The following is a 20,810-nucleotide window of genomic DNA, read 5'->3' on the forward strand; positions in this document are numbered from 1 at the left end:
GGGGGGGGGAAAGAAGTGAAAGTGGCGATGTGGGTTGCATGATTGTTTGAGTGTCGAGTAATTAAATTACCCCAGGATTCTAATAGTAGTTCTAGCATACCTACCCAGTGACGTGACGTGATCTATTTACCCCAGAATTCTCACAGCTACACAACTGGCAGGTGAAACACGACAAATCTTATGCTGATCCATCCAGATCGTCTCATAAAACGATCATGATCATCAGGGGATATAGTTTCTATTTCGGATGAACTATGTCCAAGGGTGCATTGATCTTCTTTTTCCGTTGATCTACTGATTTCACTAGACTAGGAACTCTACGAACATTCTCATTATTTTTTCCTCAAATCGGATCCAGTCAAAAGTGATTGTTGTTGCAATGGGAATCAAGTACAGCAATATGGGAGAATTCTCCGCATCGTCTTGCGCTCCAATGACGGACCTGTCCGCGAAGCTTAGCCGGCACTGCGTCGTATCGCTTACACGTTCGTGGCGGGGACGAACCTGGTCCTGACGACGATCTGGGTTTGCCTTGTTGCGTCCTGCGACATTGCAAGCTCGTGACGCAGGGATCATGACTTCAGTTACATCTGAACAAAAAAGAATAAAGAAGAAGAAAAAAAAAAAAAAAGAAAACTTATAAATAAAGGCCCATCACGGCGCAGGAATTTGCGCACATCAGCTGGGAATGTCTCTCCAAGGTACGGCGCCTTCCTCTTCCTACTCACGGGTCTACTGCAGCCATGCGTCTTCCTCAACTCACCGTCTGGCTGGCAAGCACAGCCACCTATGTCGTTGCCCAGTCGCCTGTGCAGCCCGTCTTCAACGACACTGGCGACTCCACCTTGGCCTTTGACCTGTCCCAGGTGACGCTCAACCAGGGCCGTTTCCGAGACAACCAGGACCGCACCCTGACTTATATCAAGTTTGTCGACCTCGACCGTCTGCTTTACAACTTCCGCGCAAACCACAACTTGTCCACCAATGGCGCCCAAGCCAATGGCGGCTGGGATGCACCCACCTTCCCCTTCCGCAGCCATGTCCAAGGTCATTTCCTCACGGCCTGGGCCAACTGCTGGGCCGTCCTCAAGGATGACGAATGCCGCAGCCGGGCCGAGAAGTTCGTCGAGGAGCTGGCCAAGTGCCAGGACAACAACGCCGCAGCTGGTTTCAAGACCGGTTACCTCTCGGGCTTCCCAGAGTCCGACATCACAGCCGTGGAGCAGGGCACCCTCACCAACGGCAACGTGCCATACTACGCCATCCACAAGACCATGGCCGGGCTGCTCGACGTGTGGCGGAACGTGGGCAGCACCAAGGCCAAGGACGTCCTGCTCAACATGGCGGGCTGGGTCGACGCGCGGACGGGGAACCTGACGTACGCGCAGATGCAGAGCATGATGGGCACCGAGTTTGGCGGCATGAGCGAGGTCCTCGCCGACATCTTCCACCAGACCGGCCAACAGCGCTGGCTGACGGCGGCGCGGAGGTTCGACCACGCCGCCGTGCTGGACCCGCTCGCTCAGGACAAGGACTCGCTCGACGGCCTGCACGCCAACACCCAGGTTCCCAAGTGGATCGGCGCCGCGCGCGAGTACAAGGCCACCAAGGAGCAGCGGTACCTGGACATTGCGCGCAACGCCTGGGACATTACCGTCGAGGCCCACACGTACGCCATCGGCGGCAACAGCCAGTCGGAGCACTTTCGCGCGCCCAACGCCATCGCCGGATACCTGGTCAAGGACACGGCCGAGGCCTGCAACACGTACAACATGCTTAAGCTGACGCGGGAGTTGTTTATGCACGACGCCGCGCCGAGCATGAACGACACGGCCAAGTTTGACTTTTACGAGCGTGCACTGCTCAACCACCTGCTGGGCCAGCAGGACCCGCACGATGGGCACGGCCACGTCACCTACTTTACACCGCTGAACCCGGGCGGCCGAAGGGGAGTCGGCCCGGCCTGGGGAGGCGGCACGTGGAGCACGGATTACGAAAGCTTCTGGTGCTGCCAGGGGACGGGAATCGAGACCAACACCAAGCTGATGGACAGCATCTACTTCCGGAGCCGCGACAACAGCGCCCTGTACGTGAACCTGTTCATCCCCTCGGCCGTGCAGTGGGATGATAAGAACGGCGTGGTCGTGACGCAGGAGACCGAGTTCCCCCTCGGCGACACCACGACCTTGACCGTGTCGGGTGCCGGCGGTGGCAGCTGGACCTTGTCTGTGCGGATCCCCAGCTGGGTTTCCGGCAGCGCCGAGGTCAGCGTTAACGGTCAAAAGGTCAGCAGCGACGTGCGGACGACGCCGGGTGGTTATGCGGCCATCACGCGTGAGTGGTCCGTCGGCGACAAGGTGACGGTTCGGTTGCCGATGAAGTTGCGCACGATCGCGGCCAACGACGACCCGAGCCTAGTGGCCTTGGCCTACGGGCCGGCCATTCTTTCTGGCGAATATGGCAATCAGAGCCTGAGCCAATCCCCGACGTTGGATCTTAGCACCGTGAAGAGCACGGGCAATTCTCTGGAGTTTGCGGCCAAGGACGGCAATGGGACCGATGTAAACCTGGGACCGTTTTATAACGCCCATGGGATCAACTACAATGTGTACTGGCGGGCAAAAGGATCCTTGCCGACTGTTTGATGGGTTTGATGGCGAGTTCCGAACGGACCTATGTGTGCTATTATGATGAATCTACGATATATGTTGTTGCGTCTGATCGAGAATAGATGATTTGTTAAAGTTATAGGCGTAAAATATATGGCTGAGCACATTTTACGTACCTAGCGAGTAGTATTTTCACATCTGACATCTGTGGTGGTATTTATCGCCATTAGTTTCCATATATCAAATCGTGGCAGCCTGATATGCGTCTTCTGTATAGTATATATATTAGCATCATGTATATTCGAGTTTATACAGTAAACACCTCCCACAATCACCCATAGCCTCAAGAAACATTCCCAATAACAAAACACCAACAGCAGAAACCGTGAACGCCGAGCTATAGTTCCTCTCTCTATAAACAATGTCTTGACTCGCCCGCCCTCTTCACAACCAAACCTTCTGAAACATGCTGTCATACAAGTCACCGACCCAGCCACGGCTCCTCCCACCGCGCGCCACAACCCCCAGTCCACCAGCCGCCCAGACGAGGGCCCCGACGAGCGCACCACTGTTGATCAACAGCCAGGACCGCCTCCTCCTCCTCCTCACGTCCCGCCCGACGACAGCCGCACTGCTGTCCCACGCAGCACCCTGCGCCAGCCCCAACCAGCGCGCCCAACCCCACACCACATGGCCGGCCGTGACGGCGAGGAGGGAAGTGTAAGAAAGCCAGGCGATGGTCGGGTGCCTCGCGAAGCCGTGTGCGACGTACGCCAGCCCGACGTCGGCGCTATCACCCTCGACCAGCAGCGGCAGGCCGCGGTTGACAAAAGCGTGGGCGAAGACGGCCGCCGCGGCACCGTAGCCCGCCGCCGCCGTGTATGTGAGCTGGGGCCACGCGCTCGGCTCCCGGCCCCTGCCGCGGCTCTTGGCCGGCACCATGACGCCGGGCGTGGCACCGCCGTAGCGCTTCAGGTTCTGCGACCGGCGCACCAGTCGCAACGCCAGGCCGGAGAGGATGTGGGCGGCCAACGGGGCGGCGACGAGGAGGGGCTCCGAGATTCGAGTCTGGTATATCTCTCGCGACAGGAGAAGGTATGATTCAGAAGAGGAGACGGATCGCGTCAGGAGGGGGACGATGGATGTGGTGGCGAGGTGGACGGTCGTAAAGATGGAAAAGGCGTAGGATGAGTAGCGTTGAATGCGTGCCACTGTTATTTGTTAGCTTTGTTAGCGAAGTTTTTTTTTTTTTTTTTTCCGACAGAATGTAAGATGATGCAAGTGCGACGTACAGTAGAAGACTGCGCCATGTCCACTCCCGCTAAGGCCGAGTGAAGACCCTGTGCTTCCCGACACAGAAGTATTGGTGACGGACGCAGCTGAAGTCGAGTCTGCATCGGCAGCCTCCTCTGGCAGCGGCGGAAGGTCTTTGTCTGTTTCTATGGGCGCCGGGTCGAGCTGCATGAGCGAGATGAATGTCTCGACCGAGGATTTTGTGTTTAGGGACCGGGAGTCCATGGTGGCGTCGCTCGAGGGTTGTGCTCTCTGCGCGCCGTCGTCGTTGCTGAATCCTCTTTAGCTGTATTTTGGTTGTTTTTTTTTATTGATTTGTTTTACTTTGTCTTTGCTTTCGGACGGTGCCAAGGTCGTAGATAAATTCCAAGTTTGACACCAGAATGTCCAAATTCCAACCCCCCGAAAGTCTGGGGAATTCTGGGTCCGGTTTGTTGGGAATTGGCAATGGATGGTGTGTGAATGGTCATGTTTATGGTCATGGGGGCACGCCTGTTGAATCGCGCTGTAACCTGGATTGATGAAGCTACAGGGCACGGGCCGTGTTGCATACAGGGGATCCGCTTGATGTGGGTTTTCTTTAGAACAGTTGACATCACCACCGCCGGCCACGAATTTGGTCCCCTTTTGCAACTTTGCGACAATTCGTCGACACAACATTGAATTTCCGAATCCTACCCTTCCCTGATTCTTCAAAGCCATACAACGATACAACAGGCCAAAAATCACCTTCAAGATGCCTCCTGTAAGTCGAGATAGCAACATCATATCCCTCGCAAGCAATTTCCTACAGCTAACCATGCCGTCCCTCGCCCGCAAAAAAAAAAAAAAACAGCGACACCAAACGCTTCCGCCTGCACAAACATCCTCGGCCCGCGAGGCTCTGCAGTCCTTCTACTGCCAACTATGTAGCAAAGGATACAGTCGCATGAACGATTACGAAGCCCACCTGTCGTCCTACGACCACTCGCACAAGCAGCGCCTCAAGGACATGAAGGCCATGGTGCGCGACCCGACAGCCGCAGCGCGTGCTCGAAAGGCAGAGGCCAAAGCGGATGGTGTCATCAGTATCAAGATTGGCGGAGAGGATGGTAGCGCCGGCGCCGCCGGGTTCAAGAAGGGTGGGTTCAAAAAGTCTGGCTTCAAGTCTGCCTTTGCGCCGGTCGAGGCTGTGTCGCAACAGCAAACTGCCCCGGAGCAGCAGGGCGGCGGCGGCGCCAGTGGTTGGAAGAAGGCGGAAGATGGCGCTGTGGCGACCGTACCTGGTCACGAGAGGGTAGACAGACAGACTCAAGATGGCGAAAGCGATACGGAAGACGAGGGCTACGAAGTTTACGACCCACGACACCCGACCGACTGAATACCCATCTCCTCACTGGCCTACTTCATTTTGGACATCCAAGTTGCACAGATTGGCATGAAAAGCTAGCAGGCGCGACTCTGGGGCGGCTCTATTAAACCTTCGCGCAGGGACCCGGCCCATATATGAAAAGCTACAGACAAACACCAACAGCGGTATCAACATTACATTCTGAACCTCAAATCACATCGGATGCTGCCCTGGAACCTGCCCAGAGCCTGGAACAGGAGCTGCGGTACTCTGAGCCCAGCTCTCGGGGCTGAATTGGCTCAGATCCCTCTCTAGCATCCCCATCATGGACAAATTACCCGAGAACCAATCCCCCAGTTGCGCGGTCCCAAACTCGTAACCCAGTCCCGGCTGCTGCTGCAAGACGCTCGGTCCAGGTTGCTGCTGCGGATGCGAAGAAGCCTGCGGCGGCATGAAGCCGAGGTCCCGGAAATACATGTCGAACTCCATGTTGACGGGGTACGCTGTCGCGCCATTGTCGGCCTGAGTCGCCGCCATCTGCTGCTTTTTGGTCTCTAGGTACATGGTCGCCACGTTGACGAGCGCGTTGCAGAGACGGTGGAGCTTGCCGACCGGCTCGCTGATGTCGCGGCAGACCTCGAGGGACTTGACGAACTCGGTAAGCCGTGCGAGGTCCTCCAGGTTCGAGGTTTCGATGATGTGGCAAAAGATGACAATGAAAGGGATAAAAGGGGAGTATAGAATCGTCCTGGTTTTTATTCATAATTCAATTCTTGTCAGCATAAAACTCGATCCTTCGTTTGGTTATCCATCTCCAAATAATATCGAAAGAAATCAAGCACAGAAAAAACAAAAATAAAAATAAAACCATACCAATGGATATAGGCTGTCGCCAGGTCCCGACTCTCGTGCATAAGTTGCATGCAACCTTGATGCGCCTGCATAGCCTCTCTCGCCACCGCGACACATTCCTGGTTGAAAGTCCGCGAGATGCCGTCGCCACCCATGCCGTAGCCGTCGGGCGGGATCGCGCGGTAGCACAAGGTCAGCGAACTAAGCATCGAGACGCGATCCGACTTCATGAGCATGTCGAGAACGCCAGCGTCGTACTTTTTGTCCCGCGACGCCTTGGGCAGCTGATAAATGTCCATGCTCGGCAGCATCGCCATCATGGCCCTCAGCTCGGCCGCCAGCTCTCGCGCCGTCTGCACCCGGCTCTCGACCGGCAGCCGCAGCGCCGCGGGGCTGTAGAGGTCGCTGTAGATGCGGCCCTGCACGTGCGCGTGGCGCGTCCACATGTTGATGGTGTCGCGGTATTCGTCGTACTCGCTTAGCCGACCCAGCTGCCGCGGCACCGTGACCTCCTCGTCCCTGATGACCGACGCTCGACCCAGCCGCAGCGCCAACCCCTTGTGGAGCGTGTAGGCGAAGAGGAACAGCACCTGCCGCTTGCTGCTGGAGGCGCCGTGTTCGTCGCCGATCGAAGAGCTCACCGACATCCCACGCCCGTCGGTGCTGCTCGCGCTCATGCCGCTGTGGTCCATGCTGGTCGACCGCTGCCCCGACGTCTCGGCCCCGGCCCGATGGTACCCCATTGTCAAGCACAGCTGGCAGGCGGTGCTGCTGAGCTGCCACGCCAGGCTGGGCTTGGCCAGCTCGATGGCGTAGGTCGTGCCCAGCAGGAGCGCCTCGACGTTTTCGCGCTTGGCCGGCTGCAGCAGGTTGAACTGACTCAGCGCCGCCTCGAGGTTAACGCGGCACATGGAGTAGTAGCGCTGATACTCCTCGCTGGAGTGGGCGCCGCCGCCGCCGTAGTCGTTTGCGGAAAAGGCACGCTCCTCAAAGACGTAAAAGAGGCCCGCGACGGTGATGATGTAGTCAGCCTGCGAGTAGTCCTCGGTCGCAAAGTAGACGCGTCGGCAGTGCTCGGTGAACTCGTCGACGCCGAGAAAGGAGCACATTAGGGTGAATGTCACCGGGATGTATTCTACATAGTCGATGTGTAAGCATGGAGACTACTAGAAGCTCTGATTTTCTACTCTGGAGGTGGCAATGGAGGTAATAGGGGGAATCATTTTCTGTCGCATCATGAGCGTCAAACATGGAGAGGGGGGGCAGTGATGGTTGTGCAATGTCAACGCCAAGAAAAGCGCAGGAAACAAGAACTCAAACAGACGCTGGGCATTATTGCCTTTGAGCTCTCTCAATATGTCAACCACGACATTGAGAGGGGGCAAGGGGAGCTCTCGGAGCCCACCTGGCGGCAGTAACTTTTGATTCAGGAAGCGGATGTCGGCGGTGGTGCTCCCGCGCTTCTGCATTTGCACGATCTGCTGGAGGCTGGAAAGAGCGTTGTGGAGGCTTGGGTTGTCCATGACGTGGGCGTTGCCGGGCTCAAGCGAGGTGCGGCCGACGGCGAGGTGGAGGAATTCGGACGCGAAGACTGTGTGCGCCGTCATGGACGAGTCGCCCTCAAAAGGAGGGTCGGCATCTCCCTCACCCTCGTCGGCATCGGAGTCGGACTTGACGGCCACAGAGGCGCGGCGCTCGGCACTGGGCGATGAGGAAGACGACAGGCCCGCCCCTGAGGTCGTGACGTTTTGTGGTTGCTGGGGTTTGGGGAGGGGTTTGTCAAAAAACGAGGCAGAGGATGATGACGTGGTAGGCGTGGGGCCGGTGTTTGCAGAGGCCTGCTTGATGAGGCCGGGCAGTTGACGAAGGAGGTTCTCTATACGACCGAGTCGATCCTCGATCTGGTCGATCTTGCGTTCACTGTACACGGGATCATGGTCAGATGTGTGAAACCTTAGGGTACATCAAGGTACCAGCGTTATCAAGATGATAACCACATGGCTAAAGGAGATGACAAAATAGGATTTGCCCTCAGAGAGTTGCCCTTTGGGGATTCTTAGTGTGGGGGGGAAGCAAGCGTATGGGCCCGTGCATGTCCGCGGCCCTCCGGCCTCCGAACTAATAGGATGGCCGTGGCACCATAGGGTGAACCAGGGTATCGACAGCCATAAGAGCTTGATAGAACGCACTATTGAGTCGATATGAGGACCCTTTGACGGGGTTCTTTGGGTCTCTGCCCAATGCCAGTTGACGAGCATGTGCGTCGGGCAGTCGTGCAGTTAGAGCACGGTGTATTCTTGTCGCATCGGATCTTGAACAAGATCGTGTTAGTTTTTTGGAAGTGGGTGTTGATATATAGTATAGGGCTAAGAGAGAGTCAACTTACCTTTCGAACGCGGCATTGATCACACTAGAACGATATGTTTACATATAGCTTTAGTATGTTTACTTTGGAACCGGCGCCTTCCTGATGCCGTGAAAGCTCTTGGTCCTTTTCCTTTTCTCCTTTGTCTTTCCTTTTGCTTCCTTCTCTTTCTCTTTCTCTCATTTTCTGCCCAACGTTTGCTGTATTTATACCAGCATCTTTTCCAAGACCATTCTTTCTTCCTATCTTAAAGGAGCCGCATTTGAGTTTTGGAACATTGTCACTCACCGCACGCCTGATACTGCCATCATCGCCGTCAAGCGACGTATCTCTTGGATCCATTTTAAGGCTCTGAACAATCGGCAATTACTAGGCTGGGCGGTGTTTGCTGCTGGTCGTTGGGAACGGACGGCTCGGCGGCCGAACGAAGGCAAAAAGAATAAACTCCCGCGTGGAGAGGGCTTATATGAGCCAGAACCAAAGTGACAACCACACCGGCACTTGACATGCAGCTGTTAGATTCGTCCCAAGTACTCTCTTAAAAGAGGATAGATTCTATTTTTCTTTTGGAAGCCCCTTCGAGAGACATTGATTCTTCCTCGTTAGGTGATATGCGTGTTCAATTCGTCGCTGCGATTGGGTTAAGAGCTCAAAACCCGCGTCATGACAAGCGGCGCAATCGACAGTTTGGGTCGTGGAAATAAGCGACGAGAAAGCAAGGCTGGTAGGGCTAGGTTGCCGTTTTGCTGGCACTGGCAGGCTAGCCGTGGCCTGGAATGAGTCAGCAACCTCTGACCTACCAGGAATGTTTGATTGAATGAATCTGTATGTGGATACCTTACCACGGTAGTTTGGGTAGGTACTCGAACTTTAAATACACGCTAAATTTGCAAGGCCCCATTCAGTACCTTCCATGCTTCCCAAACAAGGCTGTATCAAAAGTACTTTAAATTCCCCTGTAACTACATACGGTTTTACAACCCAGTTTGTTCTTCACTGTTTACAAGGACCCCTGGCGCACGTATTTATACCGGGAGTCCGGTGTACGACGGTTACTTCGTATATGGCTTGCATGGGTAAGGGGGTGGGAGGTTCAAGGAGGCCTACCAGGTATTCTTTTGGCGCTGCAACCTAAGCTAGACGCAAGTACGAAGTACAAAAAAAAGTAGTTCTGTCACCAAAATAGAAAAAGAAAAAAGGAAATACCATATATTGCAACAACTGTCCAATTAACCGAAAATTTTGGGCTATAGTAAAGCGACTCCCAACTTGCATACCAGGTGGTTTTTTATATTGTGACATCCTTTTTGTGCTAAAATATGCGGTTGCAAAAGTATAAATTTTTGGGCTGTTGTTAGTATTGGGTGTATTTGGCGTCACGCGTTGATTTGTCCTCCCATTTGGTACTGTACCTATAGAGTGTGGCTCATGGGCCCCAGTAGAAAGAACCTGTCCAGCGTTTCCTTATTCAAGCCTGCAACCTTCCTTGTTATCTTCCGCGAGACTGCATCGCACCAACATCAAATTGCTATATATATATCTTCACCATATCGACGACGAGCTCCTTTCCAGCGCAAAATCGGCTGGAATGTGGAGCTAGTATGCGCAAGCAATTTTTGCGGGTTTATACCAGTATCAAGACTTCTTAACCATCGCGTACGTCCTGCACGATCCGAAGTAAGTTTCTCACGCGACAGCCCCGGCGATGGCGGTGACGGCGGGCGATGGCGTCGAGTTTTGTGCCTGATATAGGTACAGCTGCCGTCGGACCTCTCCTATTCCAAGGCGACAGCCACAAAACGACCAATATCCCAACTCCTCCCCAAGGTTCGCGAAACAAATACCGCTACGCTTTCCACGACGTGACATGTACGCACCCATGGGGAAACACACAGCACCAAGGGTGTGTTTATCGATATTTGTTTTGGGCGTCCTCATCAAGCAGCCGCTTTCAGTAGTCAACAGTCATTTTGGAGTCCAACCTAGTATTAGTACAGATGGAGATTATGAAGTGCTTGAACTCCTACTCCAACTTTTCCCGCGCTGGTATTTGCCTGCTTGCTTGCCTGCCTACCTACTTACCTACTCAAATACTTACTTACCTACGTACCTATTTGGATATACGCTCTTTCCTCCAAACCAACCCATTTTCAGGGATAAGTACTCAGTGCGGACGAGGGCTGTGTATGTTGAATGTGACTGCTTTACTACTGAAAATGGCTGCTTGATAAAAATGCACCTTGCTTTTCAGAAATCCTCTTGCTTACTTGGTGGCGCAGGGACATGCTTGCAGCATGTTGACTTTACTTGACTTCTGGTCTAGATTTTTTTCGTGCGGCTAGCGGACCGACCACAACGACGTCGGGAACATCGACACCTGTCCATCAACAAAGCCGACACAAGCGGCCCGAAACTCTCGCTCACGAACAACAATATACGAGGTGCGAGCAGAAAACAAGCACGCACAATGGCTGGCTTGACTTCAAGGCCGCCCTCTAATTCGTCCTCGCCAGAGCGTAGTCCGTCACCATATAAACATGGACAAGATGCCGACTTTGTAATCCCTATGGCGATAGTCGACACGCAAACTATTATAAAACAGGCTTTAAGTTTTTAACCGAATATCATCACCAATAACAGCCGCGTTAGCGACTTTGCGCAATATATGGTAATGGGCAAAAGAGATTTTTGGTGCCCCGGCCCAACCGCCATTGGACCTGGCATTTAAACAGCAAAAATTATCCCCAAAATGCATTGGAGTCGCTTCCCTGTCCATAAAATTCAACCCATACTGGGTTGAAGTGATTTGGAAGCACTACAGGACGCTTGGCAGGCTATATGGAGCCCTGAAAATGGACTGTTGATGCCAAATAACCTGCTTCAATGCTATAACCGGCGATTTTTCTCTATTCACCCGGATACAGGCATTACTAGCGTTCTATGCCCTACTCCCTCTTACTGGAATACCATTAAAGGTATTCTATTTTGCCTCATGAGGTGAATAGGCGGGCTTTGCGACTCCATTACTACATGTGCTATATCGAGAATTTCGGCGCTATACATTCTATGCCTGACGTCTCAGCACCAAATATCAGCATTGAATTCAACGCAGGTGTAACTTCGTCCGGTGGCGGCTTTGATCATGAACACCTCCAGACACGGCTCTGGAAAGTGGTCAACCTGCTCATCTCTGACCCTCAGGAGGCCGAACCTATCAGCGGGACGGATGGATAGTATTAGAAGTGCCCAACGAGGGTAAAGGGGATGACGACTTTGAGGAGGGTTTGGTCTCATCAAATTGCACAACAAAGGGGGGCCTCGGATAGGGTGATGCCAGAGCGTGGGCGATCTAGGAAAATGAAGCCGTCGGACCAATGACGGAAAGATCCTAGACGTCTCTCAGCGAGTGTTCCTTTGGAGGGGCTTGCGCTAGGGGACAGACGATGTGAACTAGGGGGGCTCCAACTGATGAAGGCCGGTTCCTCTTGTTCCCTTAGAAGCATGCATGCTTGGCCCTTGAACCCCGCTGTCAGGCAAATTTGTATGAACCACTCTCATTGAAAACATAAGAGGATACGGTGAAGGATCCGTTCGAATAGCGGTCAAAGAAAATTGCAATTGCGCGATCGAGGGGCACTGGACCACGTATCAGAACCTGCATGCACAGTTGACGTGGGCAAAGGACCACCAGGGGAATGGCGTTTGTTCTATTTTTTGCTTGTCAAGTTAAAAAAAAAAAAAAAAGCATAACATTTCTTTCGGGTTGGTGCATCTGGACAAGGTGGATGTGCAAAAAAGTCATGAATGAGGGGTCAATTCCAACTCGAGGCGATGGGGATGAATGAACGGCGGTGGGTGCCAAGGGTTTCTCCAGATCTCTGGTTCAAGATTAGCTCCCTGCGCTTGCAGCCGTGCCCGAGTAGCTGCAGAAGATCCAAGGTCTCCTTCGGATAATTTAATCTGTTTTTAAATGTCATCTTTCGTTTTTGTTGCTCGTGAATTTTATTTTTTCAATAGGTGCCTCGCCAACCAGAGCAAATAAACAACCTCTTTACCTACTCATGCGAAACCTGTCCCAGTATTGTCCAGATCAACAACAATACCTCCTCAGGATTCAAGTCAGGAAATCCCACTTGGGCGAGCAGATAATCTATCTTCATGCAGCCAAGAAAACGAAGCAAGCAGCGGACACTGGCAGGCTGCGATAAAGTGCGTGCTGCAACTTCGTCTTCTCCACATAATGTCTTGCTGTTCGTCTCCCGTAGGTACAAATATCCCCCAGGCTGTTTACAGTAGGTAGTAGTACTCCGTAGTAGTGTGTTAGTGCCCAACTGAGGGTCTTTTTCGTGGTGGAGCTTCAGTGGGGTGGTCGTGAATGATCCTGCAGGTGGCCGCTCAGTGATCGCCGCACTCCCCGGCTGCGTGCACACAAGACTTGCATACACGCCTCAACAGACCCTCCATGGGGGAACGGAAGATAAACGACCAGTCAAACAATTGATAGGAACCTGAATCAATACACGCTTGTCTCGAAGCGCCCTGTCCACGAGGGACCCAAAACAGATCACACTACACATAATCTACATATCCATTCGGAGGGGTGTGGAGAGTGCGGAGGGGCAGGCTAGACGATGATGGGAACAAGGGCGGTCAGCTGCCCCTCCATCTTGTATGTCGGGTGGTTGTTCGGTCGGAGGGGTATCATGTGGTTGAGTGATTGAGGTGATGGTTGCGGTGTGGTGATACGGAGCGAGGTAGACTGTACCGATTTGAGAAAAAGCCAAGGCCTTTTTCAATTCTTGCTTCTTGTTACATAGGTAGTTAGTTATCGTAATAGTAATCTACCTCTCCGATAGAGGAATTGGTGTTGCCGGACATGTCAAAATGACCCAATGGCTTGTGGTGGACGAGAATCAGGCTGTCGGAAACCAGGCATTCTCTCGAGTGACGCGGCCCTTCGTGGATAAACAAATGACGCCCAGCCAAGCAGGAGTACAACTGTCATGTAAAAAAAAAAAAAAAATACTCACCAGAGCGATTGGATCGCGAAGTTTCACCTGCATTTCTGTGGCGCACGCTGATTTGTCCTGGGGACGTCGCGATTCCTCGGAGCCTGACCAATGCCAGATTTCAATTGGAATTTCCAGCGTCATTTATCCTGGGTTGCCTGCCAAAGTGCCACGTCTGTGATTAAGGCTTACAATTAATGCAAAAATGCAAACGAATGTCTTGTTTTTATCTACTTAGTACCAATGAACCTTACATAAATTCCATGCGACATATAGTAATCAGTTTCCGAGCCGGGGCAGCAACTCAAACAGGCGTCATTCCGCCCCGCGGGTTTAGAATTGTCAATGCTCACTCAACCACATGGCGGGGTATGCAATGGGCGACCTGAGGTATCTGGGCCCAATTTAAACCCGCCAGCTTACTTTGTTACCCTCAAACAAACTGCTTACGGATCAATTGTCTTCCATGGAGTATCCCGTTAATTTCTAATACTTTCGCTGGTTTCGCGATTGAAAAGGTACCAATAATTTCCTGAGATCTTGTGACGGTTTACCTCACTCGCTCTTATCGTACCTTCATACGCAGTGGGATTAAAGACTTTATCGATTAAAGTCTTAGTCGGCTCCATACCGTTGGTTCTAGTCCAGTAGTAAAACCAGCTTAGCGCCACTTTCTGGCCAGTGCACTGCAGGCGGCAAACGCCAATGCCATCATCTGATTTGCTGCCATGTGCCAGTTCTCCAGTATGGGTCATCAAATGACTCACAAAGTGCAAAACTGCGCCTCGCATCATCAATTCTAATCAATCCTCACAGTCATCCACCAGCTAACCATACAATCATACAGTACAATAACTCAGCAATCAAATCAATCAATCAATCAATTGGCGACACAGGGGTGGCATATGCTCGAGAGTTGGGATTGGCCAATTGGCTCCGCGCTGCACCCGACCTACCGATGTTCCTCCGGAATGACGCTGTTGTTGGTTCCTCTCTACCGTACGATCCTGCACGCCTGCCTGACACGGCCAGCTACCGATTTCTGTTACCAATCCCTGCGCTACCCGTTGGCATCTCGGAGGTTGTATTTGCGCGAAAATAAACATCAGAAGCCGCGGCCAGTTTCGGCTGGTATTTTCATCCCAATTTCTGATTGAGTTTCGATGGCCCAGGAATGATCGCCTCAGCAAGCTTCGGTTCCTGTCCGGGAGCGAAAGGGCCTCAAACGGCGACTGAGCATGAGAAAAAGAAAAAAAAAAAGAAAAAAAATCAGTCCGGGTCATCTCGTCCTATCCCAGGTTCGGCTCGGTTTTCCTTTGGTTCAATTTTATTTTCACTCCTTTTGTTCTGTGCCAGGATTTCATCATTAGCTCTGATGGGAACAAAAACCCAATTCGAAGCTTCCCCTCCTTTAAGCGCCAATAGCACAAAATGGGCGGCCAGCGCGGCCTTTGCACGAAGCGAAGCTCAGTGAAGCAATCCATGCCCTCGTACTCTTAACCCTCAATCAAGGCCGCTAGGTCCACACCAGACCTGTTCCATATTCGAAGTGTTTTCCCACGGACGAAGTCTCGTCCTAGAACCCCTCTCCAAACACGCTATTACTGCGGCTTGAGTCCTGGGATTAGGCCTGAGTTTTATACTTGTAAAAACAACAGCGGTCAAATCTGTCTGGCAGTATCTTGACAATCATGTGTTATTAAAATTATTAATTTTCATTTTATTTTTATTTTTATTTTTATTTTATTTTTTCCAGCAGAGCAGTTCCGAGGCAAATTATACGAGTTGGTTCTAGCAGCACCCTGACTTTACTCGTTGTTCCCGTTATTTTGCTTGACCCCTTTTGTACTCCATGCTGCCCCTCCAAGTACAAGCGGGACCATGCATGGGTTCTCGCTGAAGTCACTTTGTGAGACCCTTGATGTTGGTTTGCGGGCGGTCACCGCATGTCGGGATTGGACAGCTGGATCGGAGGGGCAGTGTACGGTACTGTACCGCGCCAATTGATCAAACCCCAATCCGAATTCTCCTCAGGTACCCAATGATGGGTCTTTCGTGGGTCAATTGCCTATTCGCAACATCATTTCCAATGGCTTTAATATTGGGTATTCCAATTGTCAAGCAAAAAGTTGTTGTTGATGGGAATTGCCATGACGAAAAGACAGCAACGAGAACATTATGTTATTATGCAATGCGCCCGCCCTGGAGCCCAACAAACTGTACAGTATGGTAAGGTATACCCCCAATGGCCTGTGCCTCAGCTGTCACTTTGTACTGTAAGTTAGATTGGGCGGATCTGGGGGACAAGGATGTCGCCCGGCTGTGACTCTTCCATCCCACTTTGTTCCCCACACGCCACTTCAGAATGCTAACATGAATGCATATCAAGGTCCGAACCCACCCCCACCTGGTTCCTGCTATTGTAATAGTACGACAGGGGGTGTGAGTCCAGAATGTCTATCGACCTGCCGCTAATCTACTCCCTAGATAGCAAACGTAACCATAGGTGGTACGGTACCTTACCTGCTTACCTAGTGAGAAGAGGGATGGCGCCCACGATGCTAACAGTTAATGGCGCCTACTAAAACTTGGACAAGGTCAGTTGCAAATGTTAGTCTGCTCTCCAGTGTGAGGTACAGTCGCCGATTGATGATGAGCCTGTGATTTCAGCCAATAATGGCACGCCGTTGGATTGCCGGCGCCACTGATGAAGACGTGAAGAACAGAACTCAAAAAAGACTTGAAATCCAAGAGGGGTTTTGGAAAAAAGAAACACTCAACAATAAGAATCAAGGTGGGGGTAGTAAATACCACGTACCAATGAGGCAAGACGAAACGGGAATGATGAGACATGGACAGGGCTATTATGTGCACATGCCATTCCCAGCGGGCTGCTAACAGACAGTGTTTCGCAGCAATACCACAACCAATTCGCCAGCCTATGATATCGGAGATGGAGCGGAGCTTTCGGAACACATTCGTTTGCGTCTCAGTAAGTACCTGGTACCTTTTCCTGTACCCGTGCCTATGTCTGCACACTGCCGCCATCTGGGTTCCTCTCCGTTGGCTGCAGATTCCATCAAGTCAGACAGACTACAGCCGCAGGATTAGCTAGCACTTGAGCCGAGTTTGGTGCAGCCCAGAGAAAAAAGGTAATAATTATTCGACATCTTGGACGTCCAGACACATGAGGGCTGTCCATGGTTGCTTAGTTTACTCTATGGCATATGTACAAAGTGACTTAAGGTTGGGTATTCTTTATCGGTGTGGTTGGGCTGCACGCTACTTGGGAGTATAAGCAAGGTAAAATAAAATAAAATAATAATAAAAAAAGGTAGGCACCAGACCCCCGATTCTCGCCTTGTTGGCCACCTATTTTTTTTTCCCCCATCACAGTCATTTGTCACTCGTGGTGTGCTGCCTGCGACCCAATCCACCCCCTCTATTGGTTGGTCCACGTCCTCTTTTTTTTATTCAGTATGAGAGAGGTGTGCCTCCAGTGACACACGGTCCAGTTCCTTCTCCCTTGGATTCATTCATGGACATGCATGCACCAGCTGCTTGATTGCTTGCTAATGCTGCGGCTTCCCTTCCTCTTTTTTTTACCTTCTACCCTTTTTTTCCTTTTTGTTTTCTTTTATAAAGGTCAGGATATCACCCACTTCAACTTTGAATCCCTTGGCCGCAGAATTGGCCTTTTTTGTCAAACATAGCACGTAAACCATAGGTTCGTCTCGCAACCTACAATCAGGCACCAATTGATTCGATTGCGTGGCTCACCATTCCATTACGACTTTGCCACACCAGCAATTCGACGACCTTCTTTCTGACTGTCTCCTCCGCCTCATCCGTCCCCCCCGCGCTGGCTGACAAAACAACCCCCGGTCGGAATTAAGCAACAAAGAGTTCGCCCGCCGCCCTGTTCAATTCAATTCAAAGACTGCGGACGAACAAACACAAACTTCTGGGTCGTCTGCCATCCATCCTTTTTCTTTGAACCCGACAACTCAATTTCATCATTCAGTCTTTGAATTGTTGGATTTTATTCGATTCATTTCAATTCAATTCAATTCGACAATCGGCAAAGACTGCGACTACTTTGTTGTGCGCGCACCATATTCGCTGTTTCCACTGTACGAACACACCGACAAGTCAAAGCAGATCATTTATCCGCCTAAGTCAAGTCAATCAACCGGGTTTCCGCATTGGGCAGCAAACTACATACACTACACTACACCCACGCACACACGCACTTATAGTACTTTATTCGGGCGACTCTCAAAATCCGCTGACAAGAAAAGTAACTGCGCGGAACCATCCATATACGACAAAGAGTATCGCTTCGGAGTCGCATCGCTTACGGTCAATTGTTTTTGACCATCGGCGACATATTTTTTATTTTATTTTTCGGCTTTGAAATAGGCAAGAACCAGAAAGCACCACCCGTCTTACAAGACCGATTATCTCCGATAATCCCACCGACTCCGTCAATATTCGAGAATTTGTGTGTGGCTGCTGCCTGCATTGTCACTCAACCAATCCACATCTTTAACTTGCAGCAACCTGCACTAGCTTCCAGTATAAGTTGCTCATCATCGCCTCCCGCAATGTCTTTACAAGACAAATCCACGAATTCTTCACAATCTTGGAATTTAAATCAACTCACCATGGACAAAACAATGTCAGCAATGCCTTCGTCTTCTACAGACGACTCCAAGCCAATGGCCATCCAGAGCTTGATATCGCCACCAATCAAGTCGCACGACTCTTTCCAGCAAACCACTTTGCCACTGGATTTGAGCGTAGCAGTCGCAGCCAAATCTTCCCGCAACCAGCCAGCAGTACACCCGCCCCCCTCGCCTCCAGTCTCCCAGAAGAGCTCTCCTGAGAACCAGTCCAAGGACTCCCAAGACATCAACGATGGACGACCAGGATCTAGTGGGAGCCTCGTCGACCCCGTACTATATCCAGGCGCCACCATCGACGATCCTCAGCCATTGTTTCCACCCACTCAAGATGCCGAAGTGCATAACCGCGAGTCGCAAGACGAGGAGATGATAGATGCCTATATCGCCACCAGACCGAAACAAATGTTCACAGAGAAATCTCCCCCTTCCAAAGAGGACTACAAACTGTGCGTCAGCTTCGTCTCGGGGATGATGGGTGCCTACACGAAAGATCGCAGGGGATGGCTCAAGATGTGCCGCAACGAGCTCAAATCACAGAACCGAGCCAGGGCCGAAGCCGAGAAGCAGGCAAAGCAGACTGTTCACAGGCCAATCCGACCTGCCCCTCAGCCCCAACCGATGCGCAGGGTACCGTCATCATCGTCAGCTTCACGGGTATCCAAGCCCAAGCGGCTGCCTACTTCGCCTCGTCTACCATCGAGTCATCGCGTGGTACCTTCAAAGCCAGCTGCTTCAAAGCCGGCTGCTGCACCTCCAGTATCTCCAGTCCGTTTCGCAGCCGTCATCTCCAGACCACCTGTGACAGGAGTAAACCCCATTGCGCCGCGGCCAACGACGCAGGATATACTCCATCCTGCATACTCCTCGCAGCCGCTCAAGCGCACGGTCAAGGCTACGGCCAAGAAGGTAGAGAGCGACAGTCTCGACGCCAAGAAGCAACCGACAACGCGGGCCGACAAGGACTTTGAATCGATCCCGGATTTTTCTCCTCCGCTGTCGTCGCTCGATGGCCAGAAGCCGGGCTGCATGAAGGTCGAGTGGCGCGGTCAGCACATGGACCTGAGCCGCGACCCGCTCGTGGGCCTACTGCACAAGGAGGAGGTGCTCCTGGCCGGCTGTATCCGCGTCGACTGCGCGACGTACCTGACCGCCAAGCGACGCATCTTCCAGCGCCGGCTTGAATGCATGATGCAACCCAAGGAGTTCCGCAAGACGGACGCCCAGCAGGCTTGCCACATTGACGTCAACAAGGCGAGCAAGATGTGGCAGGCGTTTGAAAAGGTCGGCTGGCTCGATGCGAAGTGGATGGTGCCCCACGTCGGCACCTTGCCGGCGGCCTAAGCATCTTGCGCACGCAAATTTCCCGAACGGGTTTCAGTCAGTCTTGGATTACTGAAAGTCGATCGGATGCCTCGCGGCTACCTTTCTTGCTCTTGCCTTTTTCTTTTCTTCTGCACCTACTTTTGAGCACCAGTCTCACATTCTTATATCGACTTTTCAGTATGAGTTGTTTTTTGTGTTTTATGTTTTACGCTGCACGACGGATGACGACTGCATTTACTTGGGTTTATTGTTTGCTTTCCATGCTTTATTTCATGATGGGTTGGTTTTGCATTTTCCTCATACCTTGCCGACTTCAGTCCTTACTGTTGATGTGCAATTAAAAACAACTTTTGTTGTTTGGTTGCCATTACAGTAGGATGACAGGAAGAAGCTTCCCTCCACTCGATATACATTAACGGACAGATATCACCACTATTTTGTATCTAGTTTCAGTGCTTCTTGGTTTTTTCTTTCTCTTTTTTTTCTGGTTTCTTTTCTTTGCTTTTTTTATTCTGGGATTTACCTACACATCATATGGCATGCATGGTACAGGGGAGGTTGTCATTGAAGATACCCGGCGAGTGTACCAGACACCCAACAAAGTCGACGACGCACTCACCACTCCTTTGTTTTTTTGTCTCTCCCATCATACACTGGCGTCTCTTTTTTGGTTTCATTATATTTTGGGTATGGGAATGGATGGAATTTTCTCTTTCTTCCACTGGGAACAAAACATTCACGATCAGGCATAGTCTGCTACATACTGTTTGTTTCCCTTACCGCGTGTTTGGCTCAAAGGGGAGTAAACACGCTGGTGCCGAGTAGTCGGTGGGCATGCCCGAAAACTACACCAACACCCTGTCTCATTACTGGGCTAGATACCATTACAGACCATTGAAGGAAATATCACGTTGGAATTTCATATTTATTTCTCTCTCCATGCCGATGCAAAATGTCTCGATACCCTCTGTGCACATACTCAGATCTATCGCGAATCCGAATCGATAAAACGGTGCCCATGATTTTTTTTTACACATGGAATCTAACCACACACCCCCCTTTACGCAAACAGAAAAAAAAAAGGATTACCCAACGGACTCGGTCCCTTTTGCTGCGAAACACGTGGGTTTGTTGAGGATTGAATAAACCAACCATAAATAGGACAGAAATAGAACGAGAAACGGATTGAAAGGGACAAACCAAAAAAAGAAAAAAATCACATGTCGAAACATGTCGTCTTTAAAGAAAACCTTGCACTGCAACTAGGGGACGAATGGCGTTCCGGGGGTGGCCTAGATTAACTCCAAAAAAAAAAAAAAAAAAAAAAAAAAAAAATAAAAA

At 51.5% G+C, this 20,810-nt stretch overlaps 8 protein-coding genes across 8 annotated transcripts in view; 3 read left to right on the plus strand and 5 right to left on the minus strand.

Annotated features, from left to right (window-relative positions):
* PgNI_10951 (uncharacterized protein) overlaps positions 1–2,591 on the minus strand; it is a gene marked incomplete at both ends in the record, with an annotated part of 3,341 nt that extends 750 nt beyond the window's left edge. The window contains 3 exon segments of the mRNA XM_031130925.1: positions 484–590; positions 764–2,414; positions 2,433–2,591. Of these exon segments, the coding sequence (XP_030980329.1) occupies positions 484–590; positions 764–2,414; positions 2,433–2,591 (1,917 nt within the window).
* On the plus strand, positions 744–2,645 carry PgNI_10952 (uncharacterized protein; the record flags this gene model as incomplete). Its single annotated transcript, XM_031130926.1, has 1 exon — positions 744–2,645. One exon carries the CDS (start codon positions 744–746, stop codon positions 2,643–2,645), a length of 1,902 nt encoding a protein of 633 aa, XP_030980100.1.
* Positions 2,646–3,053: 408 nt separating this feature from the next.
* On the minus strand, positions 3,054–4,322 carry PgNI_10953 (uncharacterized protein; the record flags this gene model as incomplete). The annotated part of the gene is made up of 2 exons (XM_031130927.1): positions 3,902–4,322; positions 3,054–3,820 (listed from the first exon to the last, which is right to left on the minus strand). The coding sequence occupies exons 1-2, from the start codon at positions 4,125–4,127 to the stop codon at positions 3,054–3,056; spliced, it is 993 nt and encodes a 330-aa protein (XP_030980101.1). The 5' UTR covers positions 4,128–4,322.
* Positions 4,323–4,513: 191 nt separating this feature from the next.
* PgNI_10954 (uncharacterized protein) lies at positions 4,514–6,127 on the plus strand. The gene is made up of 2 exons (XM_031130928.1): positions 4,514–4,647; positions 4,738–6,127. Exons 1-2 carry the CDS (start codon positions 4,639–4,641, stop codon positions 5,260–5,262), a joined length of 534 nt encoding a protein of 177 aa, XP_030980326.1. The 5' UTR covers positions 4,514–4,638; the 3' UTR covers positions 5,263–6,127.
* PgNI_10955 (uncharacterized protein) lies at positions 4,514–9,126 on the minus strand. The gene is made up of 7 exons (XM_031130929.1): positions 8,738–9,126; positions 8,471–8,494; positions 8,274–8,395; positions 7,409–8,004; positions 6,106–7,219; positions 4,738–5,980; positions 4,514–4,647 (listed from the first exon to the last, which is right to left on the minus strand). Exons 1-6 carry the CDS (start codon positions 8,789–8,791, stop codon positions 5,446–5,448), a joined length of 2,445 nt encoding a protein of 814 aa, XP_030980327.1. The 5' UTR covers positions 8,792–9,126; the 3' UTR covers positions 4,514–4,647; positions 4,738–5,445.
* Positions 9,127–11,560: 2,434 nt separating this feature from the next.
* PgNI_10956 (uncharacterized protein) lies at positions 11,561–12,471 on the minus strand (the record flags this gene model as incomplete). The annotated part of the gene is made up of 2 exons (XM_031130930.1): positions 11,916–12,471; positions 11,561–11,837 (listed from the first exon to the last, which is right to left on the minus strand). Coding segments are annotated over exons 1-2 (378 nt in total), but the record flags the coding sequence as incomplete, so codon positions are not given.
* A 799-nt stretch (positions 12,472–13,270) lies between these two features.
* PgNI_10957 (uncharacterized protein) lies at positions 13,271–13,517 on the minus strand (the record flags this gene model as incomplete). The annotated part of the gene is made up of 2 exons (XM_031130931.1): positions 13,480–13,517; positions 13,271–13,447 (listed from the first exon to the last, which is right to left on the minus strand). The coding sequence occupies exons 1-2, from the start codon at positions 13,510–13,512 to the stop codon at positions 13,271–13,273; spliced, it is 210 nt and encodes a 69-aa protein (XP_030980097.1). The 5' UTR covers positions 13,513–13,517.
* Positions 13,518–18,125: 4,608 nt separating this feature from the next.
* On the plus strand, positions 18,126–19,487 carry PgNI_10958 (uncharacterized protein; the record flags this gene model as incomplete). The annotated part of the gene is made up of 1 exon (XM_031130932.1): positions 18,126–19,487. The coding sequence occupies one exon, from the start codon at positions 18,126–18,128 to the stop codon at positions 19,485–19,487; it is 1,362 nt and encodes a 453-aa protein (XP_030980323.1).
* Between the last annotated feature and the right edge of the window lie 1,323 nt (positions 19,488–20,810).

This window comes from Pyricularia grisea, chromosome VII (assembly GCF_004355905.1).
Source record: "Pyricularia grisea strain NI907 chromosome VII, whole genome shotgun sequence".
NCBI classification, from domain to species: domain Eukaryota; kingdom Fungi; phylum Ascomycota; class Sordariomycetes; order Magnaporthales; family Pyriculariaceae; genus Pyricularia; species Pyricularia grisea.

Excerpts from the sequence above, each read along its gene's own strand:
- PgNI_10955 (XM_031130929.1), bottom strand. The coding sequence starts at position 8,791 with ATGGATCCAAGAGATACGTCGCTTGACGGCGATGATGGCAGTATCAGG. Across the intron at positions 8,396-8,470 it reads ATCAATGCCGCGTTCGAAAG|ATCCGATGCGACAAGAATAC; the intron begins GTAAGTTGACTC and ends ATCTTGTTCAAG. Across the intron at positions 8,005-8,273 it reads GTCCTCATATCGACTCAATA|TGAACGCAAGATCGACCAGA; the intron begins GTGCGTTCTATC and ends TCCCGTGTACAG.